Genomic DNA, 27,226 nt, shown 5'->3' with positions numbered 1-27,226 from the left:
GTGCTCCCTCACAAGGTAGTACACACACTGCTTAAACTGCTTGTTATGAGAAGCTGGTACATGCAGTGCTACATGTTCCAAAATTTGTAAGTTTTCTAGCCTCTCAAAGGTTTTCTTCAGTACAAATTGGACCCACTGTCATGCTATTTTAATCACACTATTAGTTTCTCAGTGTCTAAGTTCTAGCCTGGCAATTAATTAGTGTCACACACTGAAACATAAACATTAACTATTTTAATAAACAGCTTTGCCCAAGTATATCACATGTGACAAAGTACACATTTATCTACACTCAGTTAACTCAGTAGCTAGACAAAAAAGGATTGGCTTGTCTGTTTAAAGTTCAAGAAACTTAGAAGAATACTTTATGCTCCTGAATAATTCTTACTAGTTTTGCTAGGAAAAAAAAGTTCTTTCCTATTTAATGTAGCCTTATTAAGGGATCCATGTCATGCTAAGTGCCAGCTTTCAGTAATGTAATTGCTAGAAAAGCAGCTATTGCATCATAATTAAGTCTTGGACCTTAGGGCTACTACTTTTGCCCATATCATAATTAGTACCAACCTGAACAGGCTTCAGCTGTCTAGAATTCTTGTATTTCTTAAGTAGCAAAACCACTTACAAGCATTTTCCTCTGCTCTATTACCGCTTCATTGTATAGCCCTACAGAAAGGGAAATACAAGCCTCAAGTACCACAACTTTATGTTGACAATAAGAAGCAGAACTTACCGCTGCGATGCCGTCTCCCTGAATTTACAGAGCTGGCTCATCTGCCCAGCAGAGCAGACAGCAGCAGCCTAGATGGGAATTTTGCTTCCAACAGTAGCTGTTTGTTAGACATTCTTCCTCCTCTACCCTTTCACTTAGTGTTTGTACCAAAAGACACCAGTAACCTTTAAAGATGCGAGGGAACAAAGGATAGCGTAAGGAGCTCACGCACTAGCAGACTGAGCGGCTGAACAGAGGTCAGAATTTTATGCCAAGATCAGCACACGTCCCCGCAGTCACTTGTTGAGAGATGAAACTGCAATGAGGGCTGACAAGAGCTACAGAGGTGAATCCATTTGCTTCTCATGGGAAAAGCACAGGTATGTAGTAAAACCATGTACATAGGGGCTCAAGCAAGTTACTGTTTGACAGTATCACGAACCCAGAAGTTAATTGCCAGATCCTGCACTCTGCAGCAAGCTCTGCATGAACAGACCCTTCAATATTATAGCGCTACCCCAATTTTACTACGCTGGTGAGAATCAGCAAGAAACAGTTTTAAATTAGGTTTTCTGCAAAACAATCTTATCTCAGTTTTGAAAACTTGGATGGACACTACAACTTCATGAACTGGATCAACTCCTCCATTTAACCTTAAAGAGTGGTTATTTCCTGCTGAGAATGACTCAACTGAGAATCAGATAGTGAAGTGCCTCTGTTATGCAAGAGTTTGTTCAGGGAATGTGCGTCTAGATGTGTTTTAGAACGCAAGTAGATCACCGAATTCACAAAAGCCATTACGCTTAGCAAGGGCCTGACATACCAGGAGAGTAACTAAAGCAAGCTTTGCATTGAAAACTCCATTATATTCCTGTAATTAGATTTCTAGATTGAAGCTGTTAAGGATCCTCAGATTAGCTCAATTCTCTACTGGTCATAAGATGTTCTAGTATTTGATCCAGCAGTTTGCTGTATTTCACTCTCAGCCTGTAATCACGGCTATAAAGTGACGGTGAGTTTCCTGTGCGAAAGGAAGAAAACTCCCACAGCCATCCCATAAGCTAATCCTAGAGCTGGTCTTCAGTTCCAGCTGCCCACCCAAATTCTTGTTGACACACAAGACTCTGTTTGCAAACTATAAGTAGCAGCGTATTATCTGGCTAATTCCTGCTAGGAGTAAGTCTGGACAGAGTATAGGTTTGCTTGCACTTATTAGCGGCTTAGTATTCCAAGCTGAGCCACTGAATGCTGATGGGTACAAAACCAAGGTTAGTATGTTAAATCAACAGCAAGAGAACCCTGGCTTGTATTAGGAAAGTGGATATGGCACTTCTTGGAAACTGCCCTATATGATAGAAATGACAATATACTCCTTAGAACTGTGCCAAGGCATAGTCTGCTCTTACTGATTTCACAACCTGTTTCTACTGCTTGGCATTTAAAGATGTTTTGCCCTGTTAAAGTAGAATTCAGTATGGAAGGTGTAGCTTACCACTACTACCGCTACATTAACATTTTAGCAGAGAAGACTATGAAGACTGAAGCATCTCCCGCAGCACAACACTGAGCTTGCACTTTTCCAGTTGTGTGAGGGAAGTCATGAACGCATGTGCAGAGGTTATGCTGCAGGAAGGGGTCACATAACAAGCTGTGCTGATGTGTCCAGGGAAGAGACTGCAACTCCCTTTTAAATTAACTGCTAAGCAGTCCATGCTAGATGCTTTGGACGAGTGTCCCCTTTCCTGCCTGGCACCCTTACTTGTCACGTTAAGAAAGCTGGTGCTATTAGCGGTAGTGCATTCCTGCTGACCAGTTCCAACCCCCAAGATATTAAGACTAGAACCACACAGTGGATACTGCAGTTTTACATTTATAGTTGGACTTTTATAATATTCATGATTAGCACAAGATTCATAACCATAAATTATACATTGTTATCTAAGTACATAAAATGTTAATGATACATGTATTTGAAGAGTGGCACAAAGTAATAATACATCCCTGTTGGCATTCTCAAAGAAAGAGGTGGGTGGTGGACACGCTATTGATACTACTGCAGCATAGCAAAACTGAGTCACAGCACCCTGTTACGTCAGATGGTGCTGACTCTGCCCACCAGAAAGGGTCAGAACATGGTGTGGCAGGAAGCCATTGCCAGAATCAGTTAAAGGTGCAAATAAAAAGTCAGGATTACGGCCCTCCCTACTGCCTTAATATTTTAGCAGCAAGTCCCCCCTCCCCAACCCTGACACTGTGCTCTTGCATCTCTAGTACTTTGGCAGCCCATGCACACTCCAATGTTCACTTGCCACACAGCTGAGATTGCCTTTAGTACCATTTAATGTCAACAAGTAACATGCTCTCCTCTTGTTAAACAAAAAGGATCTGGGAAATGTTTGCTCTCTGGTATGAGAAGATTTATTTTCTTTAAGTCTCAGATCTACTCCAGAAAATATAGAACAGACTCCACCTGAACCCCAACAGCATTGTCCAGAAAAGGAAACTTTCCCAATATTCCTCTAAACATTCAGAGCACAAATATTAGAAAGCCCATTTTCTTTTGCACGTAAGACTGCAAACAAAATGGGGCAGAGAGATGTACACAAGCTTTCAACAATTCATCGTTAACGAGATGCTTCACTGATTTGTTGACATCCCTGCTACTTCAGTAGCTTCAGCTAAAGCTTTAACAACTTGGTGCCAGGCATTTTCCCAGCTGCCTTCAATGGGCTTTGCAAAAGAAAAGAAAAATGCTCTCTTCCCCCTGGCCTCAAGCAGTTATTGCTATATGAGTTAGTGAAATAGTGCCTTAACTTCAGACAAGAGTCTCACAATGTCATTAACAAAAGCTGCCTTCCAGAGGTTGAAATGTAACCGGACAATAATCAATAAATAACAGTAACAGGCATCCGTTGAAGTCTCCTCACTGAGCAGGGCAGCAAGTGTTCAGCCAACAGAGGGTCATCTGTGCCTTAGAACCATTGTACACTTCTTGGAGAAGTTAAAAAAGGGACGGGAAGGAAGAGAACAGAGACAGCGAAGGTCTGTCAGAGAGCTAGTTACATATTGAAACCATAAACAGGCGGCTGGGTGAATCCTGGCGCTGTGTATCCGTATGGAAAGTTTGCCTGGGGAGGTACTGCACTGGGGCCTGCTGTCAACATCAACTGCTGGCCTAGAAAAGCATGAGAAAAAGAAAGTTAGTTTAAGAACCCAGGCTTTCCTAACACTAGCAGTACTATGGGAGAGGATTATGAGGCTTTAGCTAAAACCAGCTACTGTGCAAGCATATACTAGCATGTTACACTATAATTCAACATGCACCACATGGAGTGGGCACCAAGGCCATCTGCTCTTGCCACCAGAAAACTAAGAAAGCAAGGCAGATTTCAGATGAGTACCCAACTGATCTTGAGGGCATGATTAATGTGGCTTGTTTTGAAGAGACCATATTGAAAGCCAAACCAACTGATACTGTTTAAATCATGCATGGTCAGAACTGACAAGTAAAGCAATTCAAGCTATTAGTTAAGTAAAACACAAAAGGCTTGAACATAACTCTTGAAAGATTTGTCTTCATTGCTAGGAGCACACATGCCTCATGCGTATGTTAAATTCAGGTTAACATTTACATTAGACAGTGAACCAGTCACATCCTTCCCTTACCAGCCACTTCTAGGTGCTTGTTAGCAGAATGTCTCTTCAGAAGGGCTTCTAAAATAGCAGTACACTTGAGGACAGCCATGTTTTTGGCTACATATGTCTTAAAATGGATGAGCTAGAAAGCTAGTCTGCTTTTCTACTTGGAAGAGCAGAAAGCAGACACATTCCTCTTAGAAAGAAATACCAGGAGGAATTAGCATGCTCTTTAAGTTATTTCTGAGGTTGTGCACACTGCGATGCCCCCTCTCCTGTTACCATACTGAAAGGCTATTCCTAAGCTAGAATTCTGAGCTATGTAAGCGGTGCAATACTTTGAAGAGTAGAAGTACTGTAAGAGTGAGATGTCACTTCAGCAACTTGTACAGTTCATCTAACACAGATACAACCATCTTATTAGCTAGTGGAAACCAGCTTGCTTTGTCTGGAGGCAGTCATTTAAGTCACCTCCATGAACAGAGACCAGAGTGACAATAGCTAATCAATTAAAATCAAGTCTTTCACCTACCAAATACTATTGGAGTGGGTTCAGCTACTTGTTCCTCTTCTTTTCTTAGGCTTTCAGAAGCATCAAGTTTATCCACCTACATTGAAGTGAACAGGAGATGTATGAAGGCTTTGCCTAGAAACTATACCATCACGTGAAAGCTTTTCATGCCAGGTACCTGAGCTATCAGGTGTTCCCTTTGTTAGTGCAAGTTGGGGACCATGAAAGTCTTCATTCTGCTATGTTGTAAACTGCCCTCCCAATTGCTTTAGAGTGGGAATAAATAGTAGCTGTCAAACAGCTGAGAGAGATCATGAATTTCAAGTGCAGTACTTCTTGGGACTGCCACCCAAGCTACTGGTTCACTTACAGCTGTTAACCTAACAGCTTTCCAGAATAACACTAGATATTGGTGTTACTAAAACTATCCATACTACTATGGATCAAAGCAATTAGAAGCTAACAGTTAAACTAGCTTAAAACATTGTTCTAGTTAAGACCTAGGATTGCCACTCTCCCCTGGATTAGACTTTCCTCTTTACTGCCCCTAGAGCATTAAGAAGAAATAGGGAACAGAAGGGCTATTACTCCCTCTGCTGGGGAATTAGCAAGCACACCAAGAGCAGATGCCCCTAAGGGACATGAGCAGCTACCTAGCAAAGGGTTGACATCTTCAACTTGCTGCCTGAAGTGAAGTATTAAAGATTGCCAGGCGAGTGCTAACACACTTTGTGCCTGGACCGTTCTGGGACGAGGGCTATTCTGTGCTTAAACACCTTTGGTTTATGCATAAGAGAAAGATGAATAAGTTCCGGAAGAAGCACACACTGTTGATGAAGTAGTCTGTTCTTTTGTGCCTTTGAAGTTAGTTACATGACAAAGTTTTAGACATACCACATTTATAAAAACCCATTCACTAATTCCATGTTTTGTAGTTAATTTCATAAACTAAATTAGTTTTGCTGTAAACCACTTTCACCATGCAGATTTTCCTTCTGGCAAGTTATCCAGTATTTAGTACATGTGATTACCTGTAAATCCAACCAGCAGTTTAAAAAACCATGATCTTAGACCTAAGTCTCATCTCCTCAGCAGAATATGAGGAGGATGAATTTAAGATCTGTGCAAGTACTTCCATCATACTAAGAGGCAAGTCTTCTACAGAAGCTTTGTTACTTTTCAAACAGACTCACCATGCCTGCAAGACTGCTTCAATAATTTGCAGCATAATAATGAATTTACACTCAGAACACTTCATGTTGTGTGGCAACTGCTTTTGTTTACTTATGAACCGCATCCTCTCTGCCACAAGGTATCTGCAGTACAGTGATCAGGAGCCCAAATGGTCATGTCTTTCTCAATCACTGGCTTCTGTTTCCCCACAAAGGACAGCAGAGTCTGGTTGGATTTTCAAGTTGTTTGTGAATAGTTACCCTTTTAGCATTAGAAAGGAATGGAAATGAGTTAGAGCTAAGTTATACTGCTCTTCTGGCAGAAGCTACAGCTAGATTCCTATAACAGAATCCTAGCATATTGAGGGACACAAATGAACACAGAGTTTGAAATCAGAGTGTCACCTTATAGAACAGCCCATCAACCTGCAAGAAAATCCAGAGGGGAACACTTAACATGACTGATTACAGGCAAGCTGAAGCGGTCACTTCTAGATCACTGGCTTCAAGATAGTTCTTACTGTGATATTCTACGCAAACCTAAAGCCTTCTAAAGAAAGATCTAAAGAGTTTTAGATCTTAAGCTGTTTGAGACAAGCATTTCAGGAGCACACATGATCAGAACCTCTCCCTCTTCCAGGATTTACACTGGCTATAAGTATTGTACAGCCAGACTATGTATCTAAACTTGTTTTCCACAAAAACCTCATTTCCAACAATCAGTTCCTAAGGCTGATGTAGGAGTAGCGTATAGTATTAGTTACTTAAAAGCTATATTTTCTATAACAAGAAAATAGAGAGTACTTTCAATACTTACATCAAGTAAGGAATAATACAGGTAGTCCTTGCTTTTAAGTATTCAGCTTCAACTGTCGAGCAGCTCTAAAAAGCACAGTTGCCTATATCCGCTATCAAAGACTAAGGTTTAACTATTCCCCTTGCAAGTCCCAAAGCATCTATTTGAAGTTTAGCCAGCTAACTTCAAGTGATTAAACCCACAAAACTCCACAGAAGACTTAGTCTGAGGAATAATGGCATTCCAAACACATGAAAAGAGCTTTACCTGGTTTGTATAATGCTAATCATCTAGCAGACTGAAAGTCTTAGCTTTTCGGCCTATGCAATACTCACTTTGGTAAGGTACTCTCTCATCACTTGGATGAAATAAGGCATTGCAAAGTCCATGATGTTATGCCTCCATGCCAACTCGAGGACTACATCTGGGTGCAGCAAGTCATAACACGTGAAGAGGCAGGCTGCAAAGCACTCCTGCTTGCCTTCTTCCAGGAACCACTGAAGCAGTTTCTCAGCTAGTTCTGCATCTTTGGACTCTGCAGCATACTGCATAGCATCCTACAGAAAGAGACAAGAGTTAAGCTTGACCCTTGCCTGTCAGCTCCTTGCTCTATGTCACATGCATTTTCCTGCTGGCTAGATAAGCCAGACATTTTGCAAACTATGAAGTTAATCTTTCACATGACCACACAGGTTATGTGCAGGAGCCAAGGTACAGTATACACACTCAGTTAAGCCCTCTTGTTTTGAGGCAATCCAGATGCTGGTATTAACATTATCCAACAGGTTTCCCTTAAGCAAAACAGCCCAGTGAGATTTTCCTTAGTTTTGTAGCAGAGAAGATAAACAATTCTTCTAGTATCCCAGCTACCTCACCATTAGGTATTAAGGGTTATCCAGGGCAGAAGAAATCACTACATCAACTGTTTGGTCTGTGGCAAGACAGAAGACTATTCGCCAGCTCTTCTACAAAGTAGTCAAGAATTGCCCCATGCAAACTCACTACATGCCTGAGGACTAAGACTGGTATATTCATATTTCATCTCTACCCTACTGGGCATAAAACTTCAGCCCTATGGAGATTGTTCCACATTGACTGAGAAAGTTGACCAGATGCCACCTATGGCTATGGATAAATCTCTCATCTGAGTATAGGATAATGCTTTGAAGTTGGCTTTAAGATACACATTTGAAATTGCAAGCTATTCTGCTCTAAGATTCTACTTACTCTTAGCCCTCCACCCAAAGTTTAAGGAAAACTGGAAGTCTGGATTTGAAATGGACAGAAAGCATTCAGTTTTAAGGAAACTTACACTTGATAGCTCAGATGCTTCTAGTAAATTCGTGCCCCCCCCCCCTTTTTTTAAGCCAAAGGGAGAAAGGCAGCATTAACTCACCTTATACAGACGATCTTTTTTGCACAGCTCCACACTTTGCTTCCAGCGGTTGTTACCTTTATACAAGTATGCTGCAATACGCCTAAATTCAATTAGTTCATGCTTTTCCAGACGCTGAGCCAATGTTATGTTATCAAAGTTGTCATAGGCATCAATGGAAGCTCTCAAACCCTGTTTCAGAGAGAATCGTTACACATGTTTCCAGATGGTAGTAGGTGAGAACTACAGCAGAGAAGCATCCAAGCATGGTACACAAGCATTTAGGTTCTGCCAACTGGATGTTGATGCTACAGCTTGTTTGCCCTGCATATTTGGTGCGTCACTCCTAAAGAAGATTTTTGACACAGCAAGATGCTACTGGGTCATACTAACTTCACTTGGCAGAATAGACAAGCTAATCCTTTAGAAGCCAGAAAGGATGGCTTCCAAACAGTAGCCAGTGGGGCCAGAAGCAAGTTTGTTTATAAAAGTATTGCCTACTATGGAATATTTACTTGATATTTACCTTTACACGAAGCTTGTTCTGAGAGAAATAATTGCGGTAGCTGCTTTGTTTGTAGATTATCACACTGTGACCCAAGCCTTCCACACCCTGCTAAAATCCTTTGATTATACTCTCACTAGAGCCGCATTGCAGAAGTTCCCTTCTACTGAAGGGTCTTACACCATGTCTGCTGGGGAGCAACCAAGCTTATGGCCTCTTTGTTGGAGAAAGAGCAGCAAACCTCAGGCCTAGCAGTCATATTTTTGTGGGGGCTCACCTGGTAGTCCTCTTCCTCCGTTAGAAGGTTGTTTAGAGCTTCATTAACTCCTTTGTTGTTGTGGTTCTGGACTGAACGCAGATAAGGCTTTACTAGGAGTAGCTGATTAACCTGGAATTAAGATGTTTCCAGTATGAGATTAAGTATAGCAATTCAAACACTCAGTAGTCCTGAAGCAGGTATAACTTTTGTAATAAGAAATGGTAAGTGCTTGCTGTCAGTACTCTTCAGACCTGCAGACAAGCTATTTTATATGTCCAGAAGTACAATAGCATAACTGGCCTACGATACTGTTAACCCTTTCAACATCTCCCACATCAAGCTGGGATTGAGCTGCTTCTCTGTGCTTTATACTGGAGGCAGAGCCACCTGACAGAGGCCAGTCCCTTTCTCCAGCCAGAGACTGAAGTGTCTTAACCTGCGTGAGAGGATTTCTTGTTCATTGACTACAGCCCAAACCCACCTTTGAGAAAAAATTGACTGTCCTGGTGTGATCCAGTCGTGGAGATAATACAAGCAGAAGATCATTGATCAGCAAAGGTTTGTAGTCCAAGTAGAACTGCAAGGCTTTATAGTACAGCTCCACGTTGGCCACCTGTATGGTTAGACATTAGTTAGTACTTCAAATGCAGACAAGTTTAAGGTGCTTAGATTGGATCATTTCACTCACACCACAGTTTATCTGACTCTTAAATAAAAGCTTAAGCTTTCTTCTAAAGGCCAGAAGTGTGACACACACATTTCTCACACAGATTTCTTGTTCAATGTTAAGACTGCGTCTTGTATCATCTGCTTCTAGGAGTAGTCCAAACCAATTCTAACCTATACACAGTTATGAGATTCTGGCACAGGGAGGGCACAGGGAGCCCACTAGAGTTAGAGTTAATGTGACCATTTGTTGAACTCCTAAAGCCAGCAGAGGCTGTAGTCTTACAACCAGTCTTTTGAGTTGTTGCCTTGTAGCTCATAAGATCAGTGAGATTCCAAAATGTGAACACGTTCCTATCTAAACTGTTCAGCAAGCCACTACTCTCCACTGCGTACATGGGACAGACCAGGCCAATTCTTCCATTGAAATAATCAGAAGCATTTGCAAAGATCTTTCAAGAGCTGTCACAGCCTTGGACTAAGACAGCAGCCAGCTCAAAAGGTATTAAGGAGGTTACACCTCTTGCTTGTGAGCTATGATCAGTCCCTGAAAACATTCTGTGCCAGCTGCTGCCATTCAATAGAGTGTGTCACACAACAGAAAACAAAGGGTCCAAGATTAGATCTTAATTCTTGCGTTAAACCTAATTAGAAGTTCTGTTTTAAGTATAGCAAGAAAACTGGCAGTAGTTTAAGCAAACTAATTTTCTAAAGGGGGGTTGTTGTGCGTTTTTGCCTCTGTTCTTAAAAGAGAAAAAAAGAACAAACCACACAACTTTCAGCAGCTGATTCAGTTAACCAAATACTTACCTTGGCAATTATGTCTTTAAACTGCCCTTCTTTCCAAGCATCAGTGGGATGATTCATCATTGTAATTATTGCATTGTCATACTCCTCATATTTGTCATAGAGGAATACAAGCTCTGCCCAGAGATGAGCCTGTTCTGCAGCTCTGAGCACCTGATAAGACAAGGAATCAGTCAGCTTGATTCACTGACAGCTTCCCCACTTCACTTGCAGTGTAGTTACCTTGCTGCATACCTTTGGAATATTAACTCTAGACCAGAAGAGCTCCAGATGTTCCCTCATTTTCTGAGGCTTGAATTTGGAGTACAAGATGGCGAGTTCAGTAAACATCCCCATGTGAGCACGCTCTAGACCCAAAGCAGCTTCCAAAAGAGCAATCAGTTCTTCAAAGTAGCCACGATCCTGGATGTTAGGAAGATAAGGATTAATCTCAAATTCACAACCAATTTGCACTTAAATTCAACAAGCTTTTCTGTTCAAATAAGTGAATACACTTTTTAGAATGCTTTAAGAGCTTAATTTTGTAAAACTCTGGATTCCAGTAAACCAATAGAATGGTAAAACAAGAGACCGTGAAAGCTATCACCCTTCCCTTCACTACAAAAAACATTTGTATACAACTAGTAAGAGGTGGAGATGGAGTAATGAATCCAATTCACTTCAGTAGTCTTCCAGGATCAGCCTTATAGGGTAGCAGGTTTTAGCTATGACCAGTTAACTTTAGACAGCATGCTTGTACCTGCTAATAAAGTTTTCTAGGACATTGACAGTGATCTAACCTGATAATAACTAATCAGTTCTTCAAGTTCGTCAGCATGGATTACTATGTGTAAGCCACAGATCTGCGCCAAGCGAAATTCCTTTCCGTCCACACAGGCAAAACATACCTATAATGAGAGTCAGCAAATAAGTGAGTTCACAGGAGAACACCGCAATGCTTAGTGTCCTCATATTAAAAGAAAGGAAGCTGATTAGTGAAACTTCACCAAATTCAAGGATTATGTACAGTTCCAAATAGGTATTACTATAATGCTTGCTCTAGAATTAAAACCTCTGCTATTTGTTTTACACTGTTCTGAAATTAAGCTTTATAATCTTGGGCAAGAAGACAGCTTATTGAAGAAACATATTCTAGAGCCAGAAACAGTTAGCGAGCTACTATCAGAGAGACCAGTGTAAGAACAGTTATTCATAACTGTCTAACTCCTACGTTACTTACAGACCAAAGGCGTCCAATCACGCTCAAAAGCAAAATACTTGAAAGGAACACCAGAGCACATTCTGCAGACCATTAAACATGAGTTTAGGTTACCTCCTTCCAAGTCCTTGTGCTATTGGCTTTGCGGCCACTGTCCACTGCCGCCTGGTACTCTCCGAGGTGCACCAAGGTAGATGCCAGGCGAGCAAAGTTAGATACATTGTTATAGAGAAGTTTTGCTGCTTCATACATCCCTTCTTCATAACAGCGATCACCAACCTGGATTAGGAACACAACGTAAACAAGAACAGCAAGAATCAAGAGTGAACCAGTACTGGGAAGCTAGTCATACACTGAAAGTGTGATCAGGACATACCTGTTGTATATGGGCATTATTAGGGCCACTAATAAACTCTTCCAGTTCTGAGAGACGATTGGTTTTTGCCAAAGCAAAAATAAGTTCAGTCTCTACATAAGACTCTCTAGCCTTCTTCCTGGCCATCTGTAAGAATTTGACTAGGTCCTCCCAGTTATCTTGAAGAAAGAAAGAGATGTTTATGATCTTCTATTTAGCTGTTCCGTATTAGTCTCCTCACTCACCTTAGAAACAGTTTTGGCTAATTCACTCAAAGATTTCCTCCTCCATGCTACTAAATCATACTCATTTGAGTTAAGAAACTCCTTACTTTAAAACACAGTCACCTTCATGTGAGGTTTAACCTCTTGCTACCACCCTACAATTCAGTTGCCAAGAAATTCAGCTACACACTTGCTAAATCTAAACTTAAAATTATCTCTAGCTGTATTTTAGACCAGAGCAGTCTAAAGGATCTCTGCAGGAAAGTCTCTGGTATAGCAACAGACAATAAACTTTTTGACATGAATCGCATTAATCTCTGCCTCAACCACTCCAGGGACTACTTCAGTTTAGGCTGACACTGAGAATGTGTCCAAGAATCCCTCCTGCTCAAAGTAAATTCAATAACCCAGCTCATGTCCAAGCAATTCAAGTTTGAGGATGCTTTGTCTTACCATTTTTATTAGCTGCTTGAACAACTTCCATGTAGGCAGATGGATCATCTGCCTTTATATAGGAGTCAATGGCTTCCTTCACTAAGTCCTTCTGAAGCTGTGCTCTGGCTAACTGGCTCCATACTGCTGGTTCATTGCATCTCTCTGCAAATTCATAGGCGCGGTCTAAATTGCCAATGTGCTCAATCAGCACCTGTTTGAAATGGAAGTTGCAAGTTAAAAATAAAACAGTTATACTACTGCCTTCTAACAGAGCTCTACTACCTTTGAGAGCATAGGCTGTTACTATGCAAGAAATATGAAGCTAATTGCTTTTAGAACAGTCCTTTCAGCCCAGGGGACTCCAAGAGAATGAAACTCTTGTCACTACAGTTTCTCCCATGCCTCACAGAGGAGGTCAACATGGTCGCCTCAAGGCAACGAGAGGCTTGTGTTTGCTTCTCGTGCCCCTTTCAGTTATGAGTCTCCAAGGTAGTCACTCTGAACCACACTCAGTGCACACACATCAAGTTGCATCAATGCACACTGGAATCTTTTGATGCCTTTAAACAGGCAAGCCTCTGAAGTCACTATTTTGAGTCTATATTGCTACTCTTGCACATACTCCCACTTCTCCCAACTTGATAACACACAGAAACTGTTCTCTTAAGTCTCTCTCAAGTACCAGTTACTCCTGAAGAATCAGTGTAATAGTACACTTCTTCCCATTCGCTTTATTACTAGCATTCTAGACCTTTATGCAGGAACTATGCCTCACCTGGATTGCTGAAGTATTAACATCAAATTTTCTGAATATAGCAAAGGCTTCTTCATATAGTTCATTGCTGATGGCAATGTTCGCAATATCTGGGGCATCATAGTTATCAAGTCGATTGATGTATTCCATCACACGAGTGCGGTCAGCCTTAATGGCAGTCAGGATCAGCAGATTCTGGAGATTCCTTTGGTGAACAAGATGCACCTTATAAGCAGGTGTTACCATGCACTAAAGTGACATGTATTGTACATGCAACAAGAGCTGCATACACCTGCTTGCTATTGCTAGCAGAGACCTTTCAAACCCAGGCTGATGAGTATTGCTGTTTGCCCTCAACAAGGAAATTGCTTGCCAGTACCAGTATTCCTTCCTTTAGACACATGATTGCAAACGGAATAGCATCGACCATTTCTGCTCTTAAAAGCACAGAGCTCCTCAAATTCTGCTTTTTCACCTGACTGTACACAGCTACTTTTCGTAGTGCTTAGGTCACAGAACCAACAGGCACAAGAATAACTTGGGTCACTTGACAACCTAAACAGACACTGAACAGGCTAAGCTTGTGGGCATAGCTTTCCTCTTACCTGTGTTCACTGAATACAGAATTATCCAAGACAATCTTTTCCAGTAACTCAATCAATTCATTAGGCAGGTCAGCAGTCATGAAAGCCTTCACAGTAACAGAAACCTCCTCTGGATCCTGTGTCTCTGATAAAGCTGTTTGGACAACCTAGAATTCAGACAGGATTAAGCATTTACCCCAAATACAATAGTTTCCAACCCATTCTGGCAAGCTACAAATTAAGGCTTCAAAATTTCAAAAGTGGTTATTCACAGTCAGCAAGGAAGAACTATTTCTGTGCTGACTATAGCTATTAAACTCCTGCCCTGATCTGCCTAAGGAGAATATTCACCAGAGGTGGGTCCCTCTGTCGGACAGAGAAAGAATACTTTACTGATAGCTATGACCATAAAGGTCAGAGTCACTTGCCACCTTAACAGTTTCTGTATGGTTGAGATAGGGCCTCAAGGGACCTCAAGGGGAAGACAGGTCCTTAACTTTCCAGAATGGTTTGAGTCAATCTGAGGTCTCCTCATATTGACAGAGTCTAGTCTTTAGCCTTTGCACTGTACCTGGTCAATAAGCTGCCGCCTGAATGGATTGTTTTCCTCCAGAACATTTGCCCAGAGCTCAGGATCCTTCCTGCGTACCAGATAGCGAGCCTCACTCTTAAACAGCGAGTTCTCATTACAAACCTGAAGGAGGAGAGAGTTATGAACACCAGAATTAAATATTAAGGGCTAGTAGCACAAGACAGGTTTAGCTAACTATGAATCAGTCTAAGAGACTGACTAGAACTAGTTGCTGACCATTGCTAAGTACCACAGACAAGTTCTTACCCAACCTCTGATCTGGAAGGCTCATGGAGAAGGTCTCCAGCAGAGTTTCTATAGCTTCTCTTGATTTTGCCCGAGACAAATACTGTGACAGTAGCTTCACAGTAACTATTTGCTTCTGTTTGAAGTGAAGACCTGCAGAAGCCTGAAGAACTTAAGTTTTAAACCTAGAAAGGGAGCCACTTGCTTGGGCAGTGTTAAGTAGTAACTTTAAGGAACAGTGCTGGAGTTTACAGCTAGAAACAAGTTACATATCTGATATCATTAGCTTTGTGCTAGAAGTGTTCAGAATAGCAGGTGGCTGCATTTCCCCTGTTAAAATATTAAGCTTAAGAGTGCAGATTAAGTGTGGGATCTCCCACAGGAAGACAGCAAGGAAAAGGAGTTATGAGTTATGATCCTATTAGTGCCACTGAGTTCAAATTACCCACTAGAAGAGTAGAATCCTGAAGGCCTACTCCATTTTCTACTAACAGGTCATGTTCTGTTAGTATCAAAATTAGCTTTTGGAATCTCAAGTACTTTGCTGTAAGCAGATTATTAGGAGTAGCCTGGTAGTCTCACAACTTTGCTTTATAATTACTACATCTATTAGTTATCTAGCTGCAGACTTGAGCCCTTTTCTAGGGGGAAACAGTGTCTTCAGAATAACTCTTGCACGAGGAAGATCGTTCCTCCATAAACAGAAACGCTTCTTCATGGCATCAGATCAAGGAAGAAACTGGTACGGTCGGGTTTTTACGATTAACTAGAATGCTAAAACCTATCCTAGCAAAATCTCCTAGCGAAACCACAATTCAGAGCCACCTTTTAACCTGAAATAAGAAACAGGCTGAACTTAGCTAGCTATAGATCTTAATTTTACAGCTACAGAGGAGTTACTGCTTCAAAAATAGTTTCTTCAGTCTGGGAAGTCATCCACTTTTAGTGGCAAGTCTAGATTATGCCATATTGTAACACCCACATGGAGGGCATTGCCAGGAAACAGCATTTACTGCCTTTAAACAGGACAAAAACCAAGCTACCCCTCTTACCCCTGCACAGCTGACATTCTTTGCATATACTAGTACAAAAGCGCAGGTAGGAGGCGGAATGTTTTCTTTCATAGCAGCCAGAGGCACTGCAATCTGACATTGAATTCTGGTGTCCAGTTTGAGACTAGGATATGTTTGGAGAACCCTGTGAATTTGACTTGCCCTTGAACTTCTGAGGGAGGTTCTAGGAATCAACAAGCTTAAGATAGGAGAGGAATGCTATCTGAACAAGTGTGTGCAGTTTGACTGTCAACATCTATTTTCCTCATTTCTAATCAAGTATTAGAGCAACTCTAAGGGTCAACTACAATGCAGGAAAATTTCATCTTTCTATTTTCATCAGAAGTTTCAGGGAAGCTTCTTTTTCTATTGTAGGTTAAGAGTAGATGATGACCTGCCCCTTCTGCTCTGACCGAGTGTTCAAGGCTTGTCAAAAAACTTAAGTTAACAAAGGTTTAACAAGTTAACACATTAATCAGTTGGGCCCAAGTACACTTGATCTAACTTTGAGCAGTTAGCGGATGAAAGACATGAATGGTACCTTAAAGCTGCAGAGCTATATAATTTTAGTTCTGACATAGCATAAGAGTTCCTCTGGTTAGTATATAAGTTATTGTCTCCATATAGGCCAACCCTGCCTACCTCAATTCCCAAGTGAGACTACAAGACAGGATTCTGCAAGCGTTAGACAAATAGCCGGCTAGGCTTCCACTTTAGGTAGCAAGAACTTTAACATGTTTATGAACATAGTTTTGCTAACCTTTATGAGTTCCAGGTCACACTGCCCCCTCTCATAAGCAACGCAGGCCAGATGAGGGTCTCTCTTTTCACAATATTTGCCTACTACACGGCTGTCATAGTAAGGATTCTCACGAAGGAACCGCTCTGGATTATTATTACTGTCAATGTAGATTTTGGCCAAGGCATTATGAGTGGCAGGTTCTTCACAGCCTTCATGAATTCTTGATTCAAGCCATGGCAACAGCAACTTAAGCCTTTGAAGAAGGAAACATTTTAGCTTTACAAGTCAGAAGAGGCACACTTGACAACTACCCATTAGTCCCCAGCCTTCCCTTCAAGAAGGTCTGCTAGTCAGACTCGAAAGCAGATGGAGAACCAGATACTGATTTTTAATAGGAGTTGAGGCCAAGTTTGGCCATTTTTTAATGAGTAGAGGCCAAGTTTGCAGTTTAAAGTCAGGCAAGGTAGCACATACCACTAAGTTTGTCATCTTGCCTTTCAACTCCCATTCTATCAGGCAGCTCTTAAAGCTATTTGTTCATTTCAGAGTTAACTACAAACTAATTACACAAGCTGCCACGTACCTACAACGAGACTGCAAAGACAGTTTTATCCAGATTTACTATCAAGACAGAACAGTCACATCCCACGGATGAGCTGTAAAAGAACGCAGAGTTCAAAAGCCTCATTATTCACCACGCGGTGTTGTCAGGCATTCTTATATAGCCCAAGAAATCAGAAGACTTGCTAGAAAAGTTTAAGCTGTATACAGGAGTTACACCCTGCTTTACTATAGAAAAGTATAGATCAATCGGTACATATCATTCAACGGAACTGCAGCCAATTTAATCTGGGTATATACCATGTTTAAGAAATCTTGACACTAGGGTCTAACATATGGATTTTTTTTCTTACCGGTTTCTTTTTTCCACTTCAGCCACCAGCTCATCTGTTGAAAACTGCCCTCTAACCACCATGATCAAATTCTTAATGACATCTTCAGAACAATCCACATCAAGAAGCCCTCCAACCACAGCTGGTATACGGCTGGGATTCACCTAGAACAAGCCACCATCAAAATTAGTTATTACCACCATTATTAACCTACCGCTAGTTGTCCTTATTGGGGGAAGTAAGTTTTTAGTTAGCTATTTAAACATCCACTAGGCTGTGCTTTAAACCAGAGCATTTTTCAAGGCACTAACCCATTTGTATACAAATTCCAGGAAAGACTATACCTGTAGGTTTGTTTGTAGCAGACAAAAGCTCAGTGAAGAGCCTCTGTATTAGAAGCACCAAGATAAGCCTACAACTGAGATGCTGCAGATTCTGCTTTAGTCAGCTTCCTTTCTAAGGAAGGAAAGACCAAGAGTTTAAAACTGGATTCTCCTTACCTTCTGTACATAGATCTCTATATACTTCTGCAGGTTATTGCGATATAAGTAGAGCACCAGGTCATGAACAAAGTCAAATCGATCACAGACAATGATCAGAGGAAGCTGGTCCGTGAGCTTTGCCTCCTGTATTTTGTGCAACAAAACTGAGTAAGAAACCATCATTTGTCATAAAGCATTTTCATTCATGGCAAAAAGTCTAACCAACTTCTCTCACACTAGAATTCACCACATTTCAGCTTAAGACTGCCAAGTGGACAACTGACTGCAAAACCAAGTAATCAGCAATGAATACCACGTGGCCAGTCTATCAGTACTGAGTTTTATGTTTAGTCTCTTTAGCAAATGTCACATTAGGCCCTACATCATGAGCTTCAACATGACTGACTACTTGCATATTCATTCAGAAGGCAGCTGCTGGGCCAAAAGTGTTAACAATGCAAAGTGAAGTGGCATTAGAATCCCATTTCACCAGTCAGAAAGCACAGAAACCCTTCAGAACACAGCACAGGTCGATTCCAGTTTTAATAAGCTTTGTCTAGTCAACATCCTTGCTAAATATCCTGGGGAATACTTCAGCATAGTCTTTCCTTCTGCCAACCTGGATTCAGCTACTGTTAGTTGACAACATATTAATGGAGTGTGGTACAAGTTAGATCATACAGGCTAGTTTTAAAGGAATCGTGGGTCTGGGTCTGTTTTTCCCGAGACAACCCAGAAGGACCTGTTATATGCCTGAAACAGCATCAGGCTCCTGTTCCAATTACATAGGAGACTATTCACAGCAATGCCAGCTAAACCTTAAGCTGGCATCTCCCTTCATTTGAAGGCTGCGGTTCAGCAAAACATTTAAAGGCAGCTCAGTTTACTGGACAGAATATTTACCTTCAGAAAGTTCTTCACCCGTTCTGGATTATAGCAGTTACTTTCGCGGCAGATCCTTTCTACTTCCTTTATCTGACCAGTCTTGCAAGCTGCCTGGATATACTTGAAATGGACATCCGGATCCTGGCTGAAGTTTACGATGGAACCCAGGAAATAGAACAGTCCTAAAAGAAATGTTTTTATATAGCCAGAAGTGCAAGTGAAGCAAGTGCAGGCTGTTTTGGGCTTTAGCTTGTAGCTTAGTTCAGTACTGCTAGGAGAGCAGCTTTCATTCAACTGCAAAAAAAAATCAGAAGTTTTTTTTTCCTTCTTTCAGGTTTTGTCTTTCCCACCCTCACCCAAGAGTTAAACTTCCTAGAACAAAGCTACCTTGTGATGAGCTCAGCACTTTACTAAACACCTAAGATCTGGCTACGTGACAGGTAACTTGGCAATATTAATATTAGTTTCAATTGGACAGCACTTCCAGGAAAGCTGCTTGCCTCCAGTACTATACCTTCATAGCTTTTGAAAGATTCAAAAAGCTCCACAAGAGACTGGGTGCCAAGTTGCTCATGGTATTTAGAAGCTACTTGCACGCAGAGCTGTAGGTTTTGCCTGATATTAGCTGACAGCATGGCACGCAAACACTCCACAGAGTCTTCAACTGAGAGAGAACCAAAGAAGTTCACAAGCCACTGCAAAGAGAAAGAAGTTCTACTCAGTAACTTATACAGGATACAGCTGACTTCTAAAAATATGAGAGCTAGCCGGAGTTTCTAGCCCAGCTATTACAGACAAATCTTTCACGTACTAAGAATGGAGTCTTGGAAGGAAGCATACTCAACATCTTTACAACAACTAAAACGCAGTTTAAAAATAAGATTTGAATTGCCCACCTGGGAAACTGAGGGCAGATTTAAGCCATCAGTAGTGCAGATTAAGGTATAATCATTAACTGGACAAACGCTCTTTAATCACAGCCACATGAACTGCTTAGGTACCTCCAAAACAATCTTACAGTTGCTGCAGGGAATTTAGCAGCTACAAAGGCATTAAGGAGCGGCCGCTTCACCCCTGAAGCTTGTTATTTCACTTGCTTACTCTGCACAATGGACTTACCTCAGGATTCAAGAGGTGAGTGTGAACAACAGCACGTTTAATATCATAGAGATCTGTGTAGTGTTCCAAAGCTCGCTGGAGCAAGCCTGCCTTTTCACACAACTGGGCAATATGAGCACGATCATAGTGTGTAAACATTTGGTTTCCAAGGATGGCATCTGCAACCTAGGGAGATTACATTTTATGTTCACACTATTAGAGAATCACAGCAACTGAGCCTCAAAGTCAAGTCACAACAGTTACTTGTCAGTAGCCTTTGATGTTACTAAACTATTTATAGGTATCAGCATCAGGCATCAGATTCTTGTCTAATATTCTAGATCTGAAGTTTACAAGCCTACTACTGTCTTTTCTTCACTTTTTGAAGGAACTAGGTTGATAGTCTTACTTGTGGGGCATGAATCAAATTCATCTCCAGCAGACGTGTCTGAAGATGGCCTTCTGCAGGGCGGTTATTCTTCAAAGCATCCAACAGAAAGGAAGTGCACTGCTGGATAAGACTGTTCTCCATGAATACATCCACAATCTGTTGAGATTGGTCAAGTCAGAGAAGGGGGTCTATATATACACACATGCATATTTTTATTTGTACATAGTAGTGGCCTGGCAAGAACACTAGAAAGGCAGCTCACCGCAGCACACTGTAGTATGCTATGTCCCCTTTGTTTCCACAGGATTACTACCAGGGTAACGCAGGGAGACAGGTTTTACGCTTTGCTTTCTGTAGATTGTCTAGAATGCAAGGAGGGCATTACTTTGAGCTATTATATCATTTTTTTGCCACCCACTGTTTAAGCATGGCTTGCAAATCCCATCCCTCCTCTGTTCAGATAGAGGAAGTATTAGCTTTTTTACAGAAACTAAATAGCTTCAGTTATTTAACCACCTAAATTGTTTCCTTATTTCTCTGTCCGTTCACCTGAAGCAGCCTCTAGGAGCCAGCACTCAGTTTAGATTTGTTTGTCCATCTTCCTGTAAGTTCTCTGAACAGGAGGAGTTAATATATGCTCAGTTAGAGCCAACAATAGGAGCTTTAAGCAGACAGTAACAACCATTACTGCTTAGACCAAGATAATGACAGACTCACTATCAGGACTACTGTAATAAGTCAGAGAGCTTCCACAGGAGCTTGAAAACACACCTGCCTCTAAAGACTGAATGGTAATCAAACTTGACTAAGAGTTTAGTCAAACTTATCTAACCAAGCCAACTAGAGACCTGAATTGGCCTTACCAGTCTGCAAAATGGTACTATGCGATTACCTCTGTCTAGAAAGAGACCAGTACTCTTGTTGTAGGCATCACCTGGTTAATGTTAGCCAGTGGCTCCTCATCCTGTACCAGCATCTGAGAGAACTGCAGGCCTTGCTCTGGACTGACTCTCATCACGCTTCTCAGTAAGAAGATCCAGTCTGGAGTATAGCCAACCTAGAGTTTTCAGCAGAAACATCAGTCATGCATGTCTAGGAGCTTTGAGCCTCCTTTAAGCATATAGATTCTTCAGCATGGACATTATCATCTGGTCTAAGGCTTGCCATACCCAAACCCCCATCTTCCTGCATATCTCAGGCAAAAAGACTGCTTGCCTGTTGACACAAAATTCAACATTCACTACTCAGTAAGTAGCTGAACTTGTGCTAGGGCATTTTTCCTGATAGGCAAGAGGAGGACTAGGAACAAGCATTTCAGTCTTAAGGCACTATCAAGCAAGACCCTAAGCTTAAAGAGTGGATATCAGGCAAGGTGTTTTGTAACCAGTCAGAAAAAAGCCTGTCTGATGCATTTAGGAAGAGTCTTATCTTCATCCTCTAGAATTAGCCTGAGCCACTGCAAAGTTTGAGTTATTTTGTATAATTTTGGATGTTCTGAAGTTAACTTTTGCAGACTGTGCAGAGCTTAGTCATACACTACTATCTGCACTATGGGAATGAAAAAAACAATTGTTTCTCAATCTTAGCTACTTATCAGTTTTGAGTGACAGAAACTAAGCTTATCTTATGGAAGATAGCCTGAGAATGTACAGATTAAGCATAAGATAAGTCTACTATATGTGATAAACTACTTCACCTTTTTAGCATACAGCACTATTTTCTGGAATTGACCAGTTTCAGCAAAGCACTGAATGACTTTGTTTGGCACATTAGCACGAAGATAGACACTGAGTGCAAGGGTTGGGTCAGCTGTCTTCACCAAGTCTCCCAGCTCCTCCGAGCACTCCAGCTGAAAAGTCAGAAGTAGTAATTTGTCAGGCAGAGTAGATAGAGGAATTCATATACGTATTATTAACAAGAGTTATTGTTCACACTTAATTGTTACAAGGCAACAGAATAAAGCTAGCATCACGATCCAGCCTACCTTGTCTTCCTTCAGCCACTTCTCCAGAAGCTGCTTGCGGCCCTGCTGTAGTACAGGGCGACAGAGTTCTAGAGACTCAAACTTGTTCAGCTGTCCCTGGTCAAGCAATATTCCAAAGTACTGGAGCAGGGGAGATGCCTGCCCAGGCTGAGCTGGCACACTCTGGAACTTCCTGATTGTATCACTGGTACGCAGAATTCCCTGAAGGGGAACAAGATACTCATTAAACATTGCTCTACTGCAAGGTCTGAATAGTGTTTGTCAGAAAAAAGAAAAAAAAACAACCAAAAACTGTTACGCTGAGCTATACACTAAGGCATCTATTCTTAACCCCTTAGGTACAGATCTTGATTAAACTCAAGTCACAGTGCTGTTCTAGCAAGAAGTCAGTGACCACAGTGAGTTAAGTCCACAGTTGGAAAGGATATCAGATGCTCCTTGATGGGATACAGAAGAATACAGTAGCCAGGACAAGCAACTCAATTGCAGACGACTAAGGCTAGCATCACACCACTTCCTTTGTTCTCAAGTGCCAAGTGCTAAAACACAAGTGAATGTTAGCCAGCGGTCCCTCATCCTATACCAGCACCTGAGAGAACTGCAGGTCTTGCTCTGGACTGACTCTCAATCACACTTTTCAGTAAGAGGGTCCAGTGTGGAGTATAGCCAACCTAGAGTTTTCAGCAGAGTATTTTCAGCAGAGTATATGAACTAAAGCAATCCTTACAACTTCAAAGCTTTAGCTTTAGGTTGCTTACCTTTGGTGCAGATGCTGCTACTTTAGCAGCTTCTGCATAGCTTCCTTGAGCAAACAGTGTGTTGAACTTTCTGGCAAATAATTCCTCCGCCCCAGCTAAATTACTACGGATAGCCATACGCAGACCCAGGTCAGGATTCTGGAGAACATTAGTAGCATAGTTCACAATGTTATCTTCCTCAACGCATACAGAAAGCACCTGGAAAGAACAAAAGGCAAATCTGAGAAGTACTACCCTTGATATATCTACTGTTAAATACAGCAACCAAAACTGCAACTATGCAGCTTCTCAGTGATGTGGTAGGTTATTCAGAAAAACAAGTAGATTTCTTCCTCCTCAAGCACTTCTGTGCAAGTAGAGGTTAAACCGATCAGTCAAGTAGTTGCTTTCCCCCATGAACTTTACTACATTCCCTCCAAACATTAGAAGGCTCAAAAATACATTTCTGGCTTTGTTACCTGTCCTTTTTTGTTCACACCAATAATGCCTGAGGTAGGTTCATGAGGAGCTGTGACAAAGATAGTATCAGCACTAATACGGTTCATGTAGATGCACACTCCAGACTCCAAGTCATACATATGAATATATCCATACTTTGTGATCAGGTAGATTACACCATGCTTAATTCCAATCTGTCAAAAGATAAGTATTGCAGTCTTAGTCTCGACTACATTGAGAGAAAAAGAAAAGGGGGGGGGGGGAACTGAAGACAGTTGCCTTTAGCCTCGTGACAGGACCATACTGCAATGACATGCCTTTGCACTGACACTAGTAACAAATATAGCTTCAGGCTTCCTCTTTGCAGACTCGGAAAGCAACAAATAGCTTTGCTGGCCACTTAGAGCTATAGTTCAACTAAGTAGAGAAGCTGAAGGGAATTAAGACTGAGTAAGGCTGAGGGAGAAAGGTATGCCATAACTAGCATTCTAGTCTGGATACACCAATACCAGTTTCTATTCAGAAGTTAACGTGAAAAATCCCATCTTTTTCCAGCAAGGCCTACCTAGAGAACCAGAGGAACCTAAAGCAAGCTCAGTTGTGAAGGAGTCCAGTTTAGCTGTCAAGTCACTTAAGTTAGGGATGTGTTCAAGCCAAGCTGATCTTCAGCTACAGAAGTACTTTGGAAGAAGTCTTCAGAATTTTATTAAGGAAGTCTCAAGCTGAGGTACAGAGCTCCATGAATCCTGCTATATAGACAGCTTGCTTTGTTTACCTAATACAGCAGAACATCTCTTGGTTCATTTATGAAGCTGGTCTATTGGCTTTGTTCACAGTTGCATGCTGTGAGATAGGTTGCTCTTCATGCTTAACGTCTGGTCTTGCAGACATAGCGGTTTGGTCTGTCAAGGCAACCGGCTATGTTCTTTCCCTGAAGAACACCCCATTAATCTATAAAAGTGCCTTTTCTCTGCTACTACTATAGCAAGTAGGCTAATATAGAACTTCCCCCTCCTCCATCTGACTGTTATCATGACATCTACTGTAGATGAGATGCCACTTTCATGCCCATTTATATCAAACACGGTAATACTCCATCTAGAACCCTGTAGTAGGCAGTTCAATAGCCTGAAGCAGCAGAAGCACCTGCTACCAACAAGTGTAGCAGTTTAGGTAAGAAACCATGAGTTAAAGGACTGCCCAACAGACAGACTGCTTTCAATACTCTGTGTCTAGTTACTTTTGGACTGCTGTCAATATAAGATAGCACAGAAGCTAGTTGAATTTAACTATGGAACAAGAGGCCTGACAGATATTATAGACATCCTACTAAGAGACACTATTGAAGGGTTTTTTCTTTTTTCGTATATTCAAATCTACTCTACAGGCCTAAGTCAATGTAGCCAGACAGATACTGGAGCAGCCTGCACATTTACATTTAAATTACTGTTTTAATGTCCAGGCTACCTTTCACAAATCTATTAACATCCCTCCCAGAAGTAGGAGGAAAAACAGAATGACTAGCAAAAAGTATTCTTTACGATAGAGATGCTAGCTGCCTGTCAGGCTATAAAGTTGATTTTTTTTTTGGTCAAACATTTACCTGCATTGCCACAGGAAAATCTGTCTGCGCCTCAGGTGGGAAAAACACATCAACAGCTTTCTTAACAAATGGCTGATTTCCAGTAGCTGGCTGACCCACTTCAATTATGTGTAGCTAGGAAGAAAAGAGTGCATGTCACAAGATTGCCTGCAAGTACATCCACACATGAAAGAAATTCCTCTTTCCAGACATGCTACCCAAAGTCACCTGCCACTTGGCTGATGAATATCTGCCCAGTCCTGAAGTAGTGCAGTATGGACAACTGTGCTTCAGATCAGTTGGACAAAGTTTTTCAGAATTTGCTAAAGCAAAGGCCAGGAAAAGTTGAGGAAAAACATGTTTCCTATGACAGCAGACTGTATATTCTTACTCCATGACACACAAACAACTTGTTCAAGATGTTTGAAGTAAGACTTGCTGTCAATTACCAGCAATTTGTGCACGGTAAGACTTGAAAGTACAGTACTTTCAGTGTTACCTCAGCTCTTTACAAACTGACAGCAATTATACCGTACTGAACTCCTACTGAATTTCACTAATAGTTTGATGCAAAGAACCTACAGTGTTCAGGCTTATCTAGTCTCTTCTGTAATGGATCCAAAACGTAAGAGGCAGCTTAACGACGAATAGCTTTGTATGCACAAAAAGTCACGTGGGCTACGAATTGATGCTTCAACACCTTTAGCGTGGTTCTCACTGTGTTTTTAAGTCCCACACAAGCAATGCAGGCTTTTTGCAGTTTCTGTCCCACTGAAAGAAAGCATTTTGATACCAACTAACCCAATATGCTGTGGGCACAGTTCACAAGCAGTTCTTTAGACTGCGTATACTGAACTGCGCAATCACTGAAGTTCTCGTTGTACTGATTTCTGCTACATCAGAACAGTCAAACAGTTGCAGAGTTTACCTTGCCCCCTGCAGGACTCCTCACAGCAAAACAGAAGAGCGTGGAAGGTTTGGCATTTCCCTCTATTTTAAATTCTGCAAAAGCTGCTGCATGGCCTTCTATAGGTTGGGAGACTTTTCTATCAACTGAGTACAGCTGCATTGCACCAACCACACGATTTTGCTAGAAACAAGAGGAAAGGGCAGCTTTTAGAGATAAGATTTCAAATGTTTATAGCAAGACCTATGGAATAGTGAACTAAATAGAAATAAGTGTCCCTCATATTCCCTCCCCCAGTGCTTTAATCACATTAAACGGTCAAGTTATTCCTACTCAACAGGTATTTCTGAAATTTTGATCTACAGAAAACAAAGTTAAGGAATTATAAGAGCTGTTAAGTGAAGAAAAGTGAGGTCAGTGCTTTCCTGATCATTTCCATAGTATACTATTTCCAGGGAACTTACCTGTGCTGAAATTCCTATCAGCAATAGCCATTTTTGGTGTTCATCTGTCCTGTAATTGATGATCTGGCAGCCTGCAAGACTTGCATGCCTGTCAAACATCTTTTGGGGTTGAGATTCTCCCTCCATGCTCCAGTGGTAGACTGCAGTCTCTGTCACCAAGGCAACTGTATTCACAGATATCCATTTCCAGAAGATCACTTCCTCTGCCATAGTGTGGGCTTTCATTTTACTTTTCATCTCAATGTTAAAAATCTGAAGTGTCTTCCCAGCTGGTATAACAAAACCCAAGAAACATCATAGATCCAGTTACTACAGTGGCCATCCTGCGGTTTTGCCTATTTACAAGCACTCAGTTTAACTACTCCAGTAATGTTACAGACTGAGTTAGTGTCCTGTCACATCTGACTAAGCCTCCTTAACTCGCATCAGACAGAATCCCCCCAGCCTCCTCAGCCCAGAAGCAAAAGCCGCCTTCTTATGGACATGCCAGCCAACAACTGCCAAGCACAGATATTTTGGCTAACTACAAAGTTTAGGGAAGAGAGTATGTCTAAGCCACAGAACTTGTGTAAGCTCTTGTTTAAGTAGCAGCCCTGGTATACTAAGTTATATCTGTAAATGATATTCAGTATTATTAATAGAGAAAGTGGCTCCCATTTGTGTCAGTTTAGTAGCTGCTTTAGATCACTTGGACTGAGTCCAACAGCAAAAGACTTGCAATAGTTCTTGAAATAGCTGAAGACTACA

The 27,226-nt window shown here is 41.4% G+C and overlaps 1 protein-coding gene across 3 annotated transcripts in view; it reads right to left on the bottom strand.

Moving 5' to 3' along the window:
* Positions 1 to 2,563: 2,563 nt before the first annotated feature.
* The window catches only part of CLTCL1 (clathrin heavy chain like 1), a 38,060-nt gene continuing 13,397 nt past the window's right edge, over positions 2,564 to 27,226 (bottom strand). The window contains exons 3-33 of one of the 3 annotated variants that reach the window (XM_064522157.1): positions 26,480 to 26,748; positions 26,037 to 26,198; positions 25,130 to 25,243; positions 23,547 to 23,720; positions 23,089 to 23,286; positions 22,331 to 22,531; positions 22,043 to 22,195; positions 21,281 to 21,403; positions 20,365 to 20,502; positions 19,977 to 20,141; positions 19,372 to 19,552; positions 18,876 to 19,039; positions 17,991 to 18,116; positions 17,512 to 17,654; positions 16,616 to 16,850; positions 14,558 to 14,680; positions 14,008 to 14,153; positions 13,424 to 13,607; positions 12,667 to 12,859; positions 12,011 to 12,168; positions 11,749 to 11,913; positions 11,216 to 11,323; positions 10,671 to 10,838; positions 10,440 to 10,589; positions 9,445 to 9,576; positions 8,982 to 9,092; positions 8,221 to 8,391; positions 7,160 to 7,381; positions 6,434 to 6,454; positions 4,878 to 4,953; positions 2,564 to 3,884 (exon numbers count right to left, since the gene is read on the bottom strand). In XM_064522157.1, the coding sequence (XP_064378227.1) occupies positions 3,769 to 3,884; positions 4,878 to 4,953; positions 6,434 to 6,454; positions 7,160 to 7,381; positions 8,221 to 8,391; positions 8,982 to 9,092; positions 9,445 to 9,576; positions 10,440 to 10,589; positions 10,671 to 10,838; positions 11,216 to 11,323; positions 11,749 to 11,913; positions 12,011 to 12,168; positions 12,667 to 12,859; positions 13,424 to 13,607; positions 14,008 to 14,153; positions 14,558 to 14,680; positions 16,616 to 16,850; positions 17,512 to 17,654; positions 17,991 to 18,116; positions 18,876 to 19,039; positions 19,372 to 19,552; positions 19,977 to 20,141; positions 20,365 to 20,502; positions 21,281 to 21,403; positions 22,043 to 22,195; positions 22,331 to 22,531; positions 23,089 to 23,286; positions 23,547 to 23,720; positions 25,130 to 25,243; positions 26,037 to 26,198; positions 26,480 to 26,748 (4,790 nt within the window). In that variant the 3' untranslated portion in view covers positions 2,564 to 3,768. The remainder of the gene's footprint in view (positions 3,885 to 4,877; positions 4,954 to 6,433; positions 6,455 to 7,159; positions 7,382 to 8,220; positions 8,392 to 8,981; positions 9,093 to 9,444; positions 9,577 to 10,439; positions 10,590 to 10,670; positions 10,839 to 11,215; positions 11,324 to 11,748; positions 11,914 to 12,010; positions 12,169 to 12,666; positions 12,860 to 13,423; positions 13,608 to 14,007; positions 14,154 to 14,557; positions 14,681 to 16,615; positions 16,851 to 17,511; positions 17,655 to 17,990; positions 18,117 to 18,875; positions 19,040 to 19,371; positions 19,553 to 19,976; positions 20,142 to 20,364; positions 20,503 to 21,280; positions 21,404 to 22,042; positions 22,196 to 22,330; positions 22,532 to 23,088; positions 23,287 to 23,546; positions 23,721 to 25,129; positions 25,244 to 26,036; positions 26,199 to 26,479; positions 26,749 to 27,226) is intronic. The other 2 variants (XM_064522158.1, XM_064522159.1) reach the window with 2 other exon arrangements.

Source organism: Dromaius novaehollandiae, chromosome 17, assembly GCF_036370855.1.
Source record: "Dromaius novaehollandiae isolate bDroNov1 chromosome 17, bDroNov1.hap1, whole genome shotgun sequence".
NCBI classification, from domain to species: Eukaryota; Metazoa; Chordata; class Aves; order Casuariiformes; family Dromaiidae; genus Dromaius; species Dromaius novaehollandiae.
This window is presented reverse-complemented; position numbering and strand designations above follow the sequence as displayed.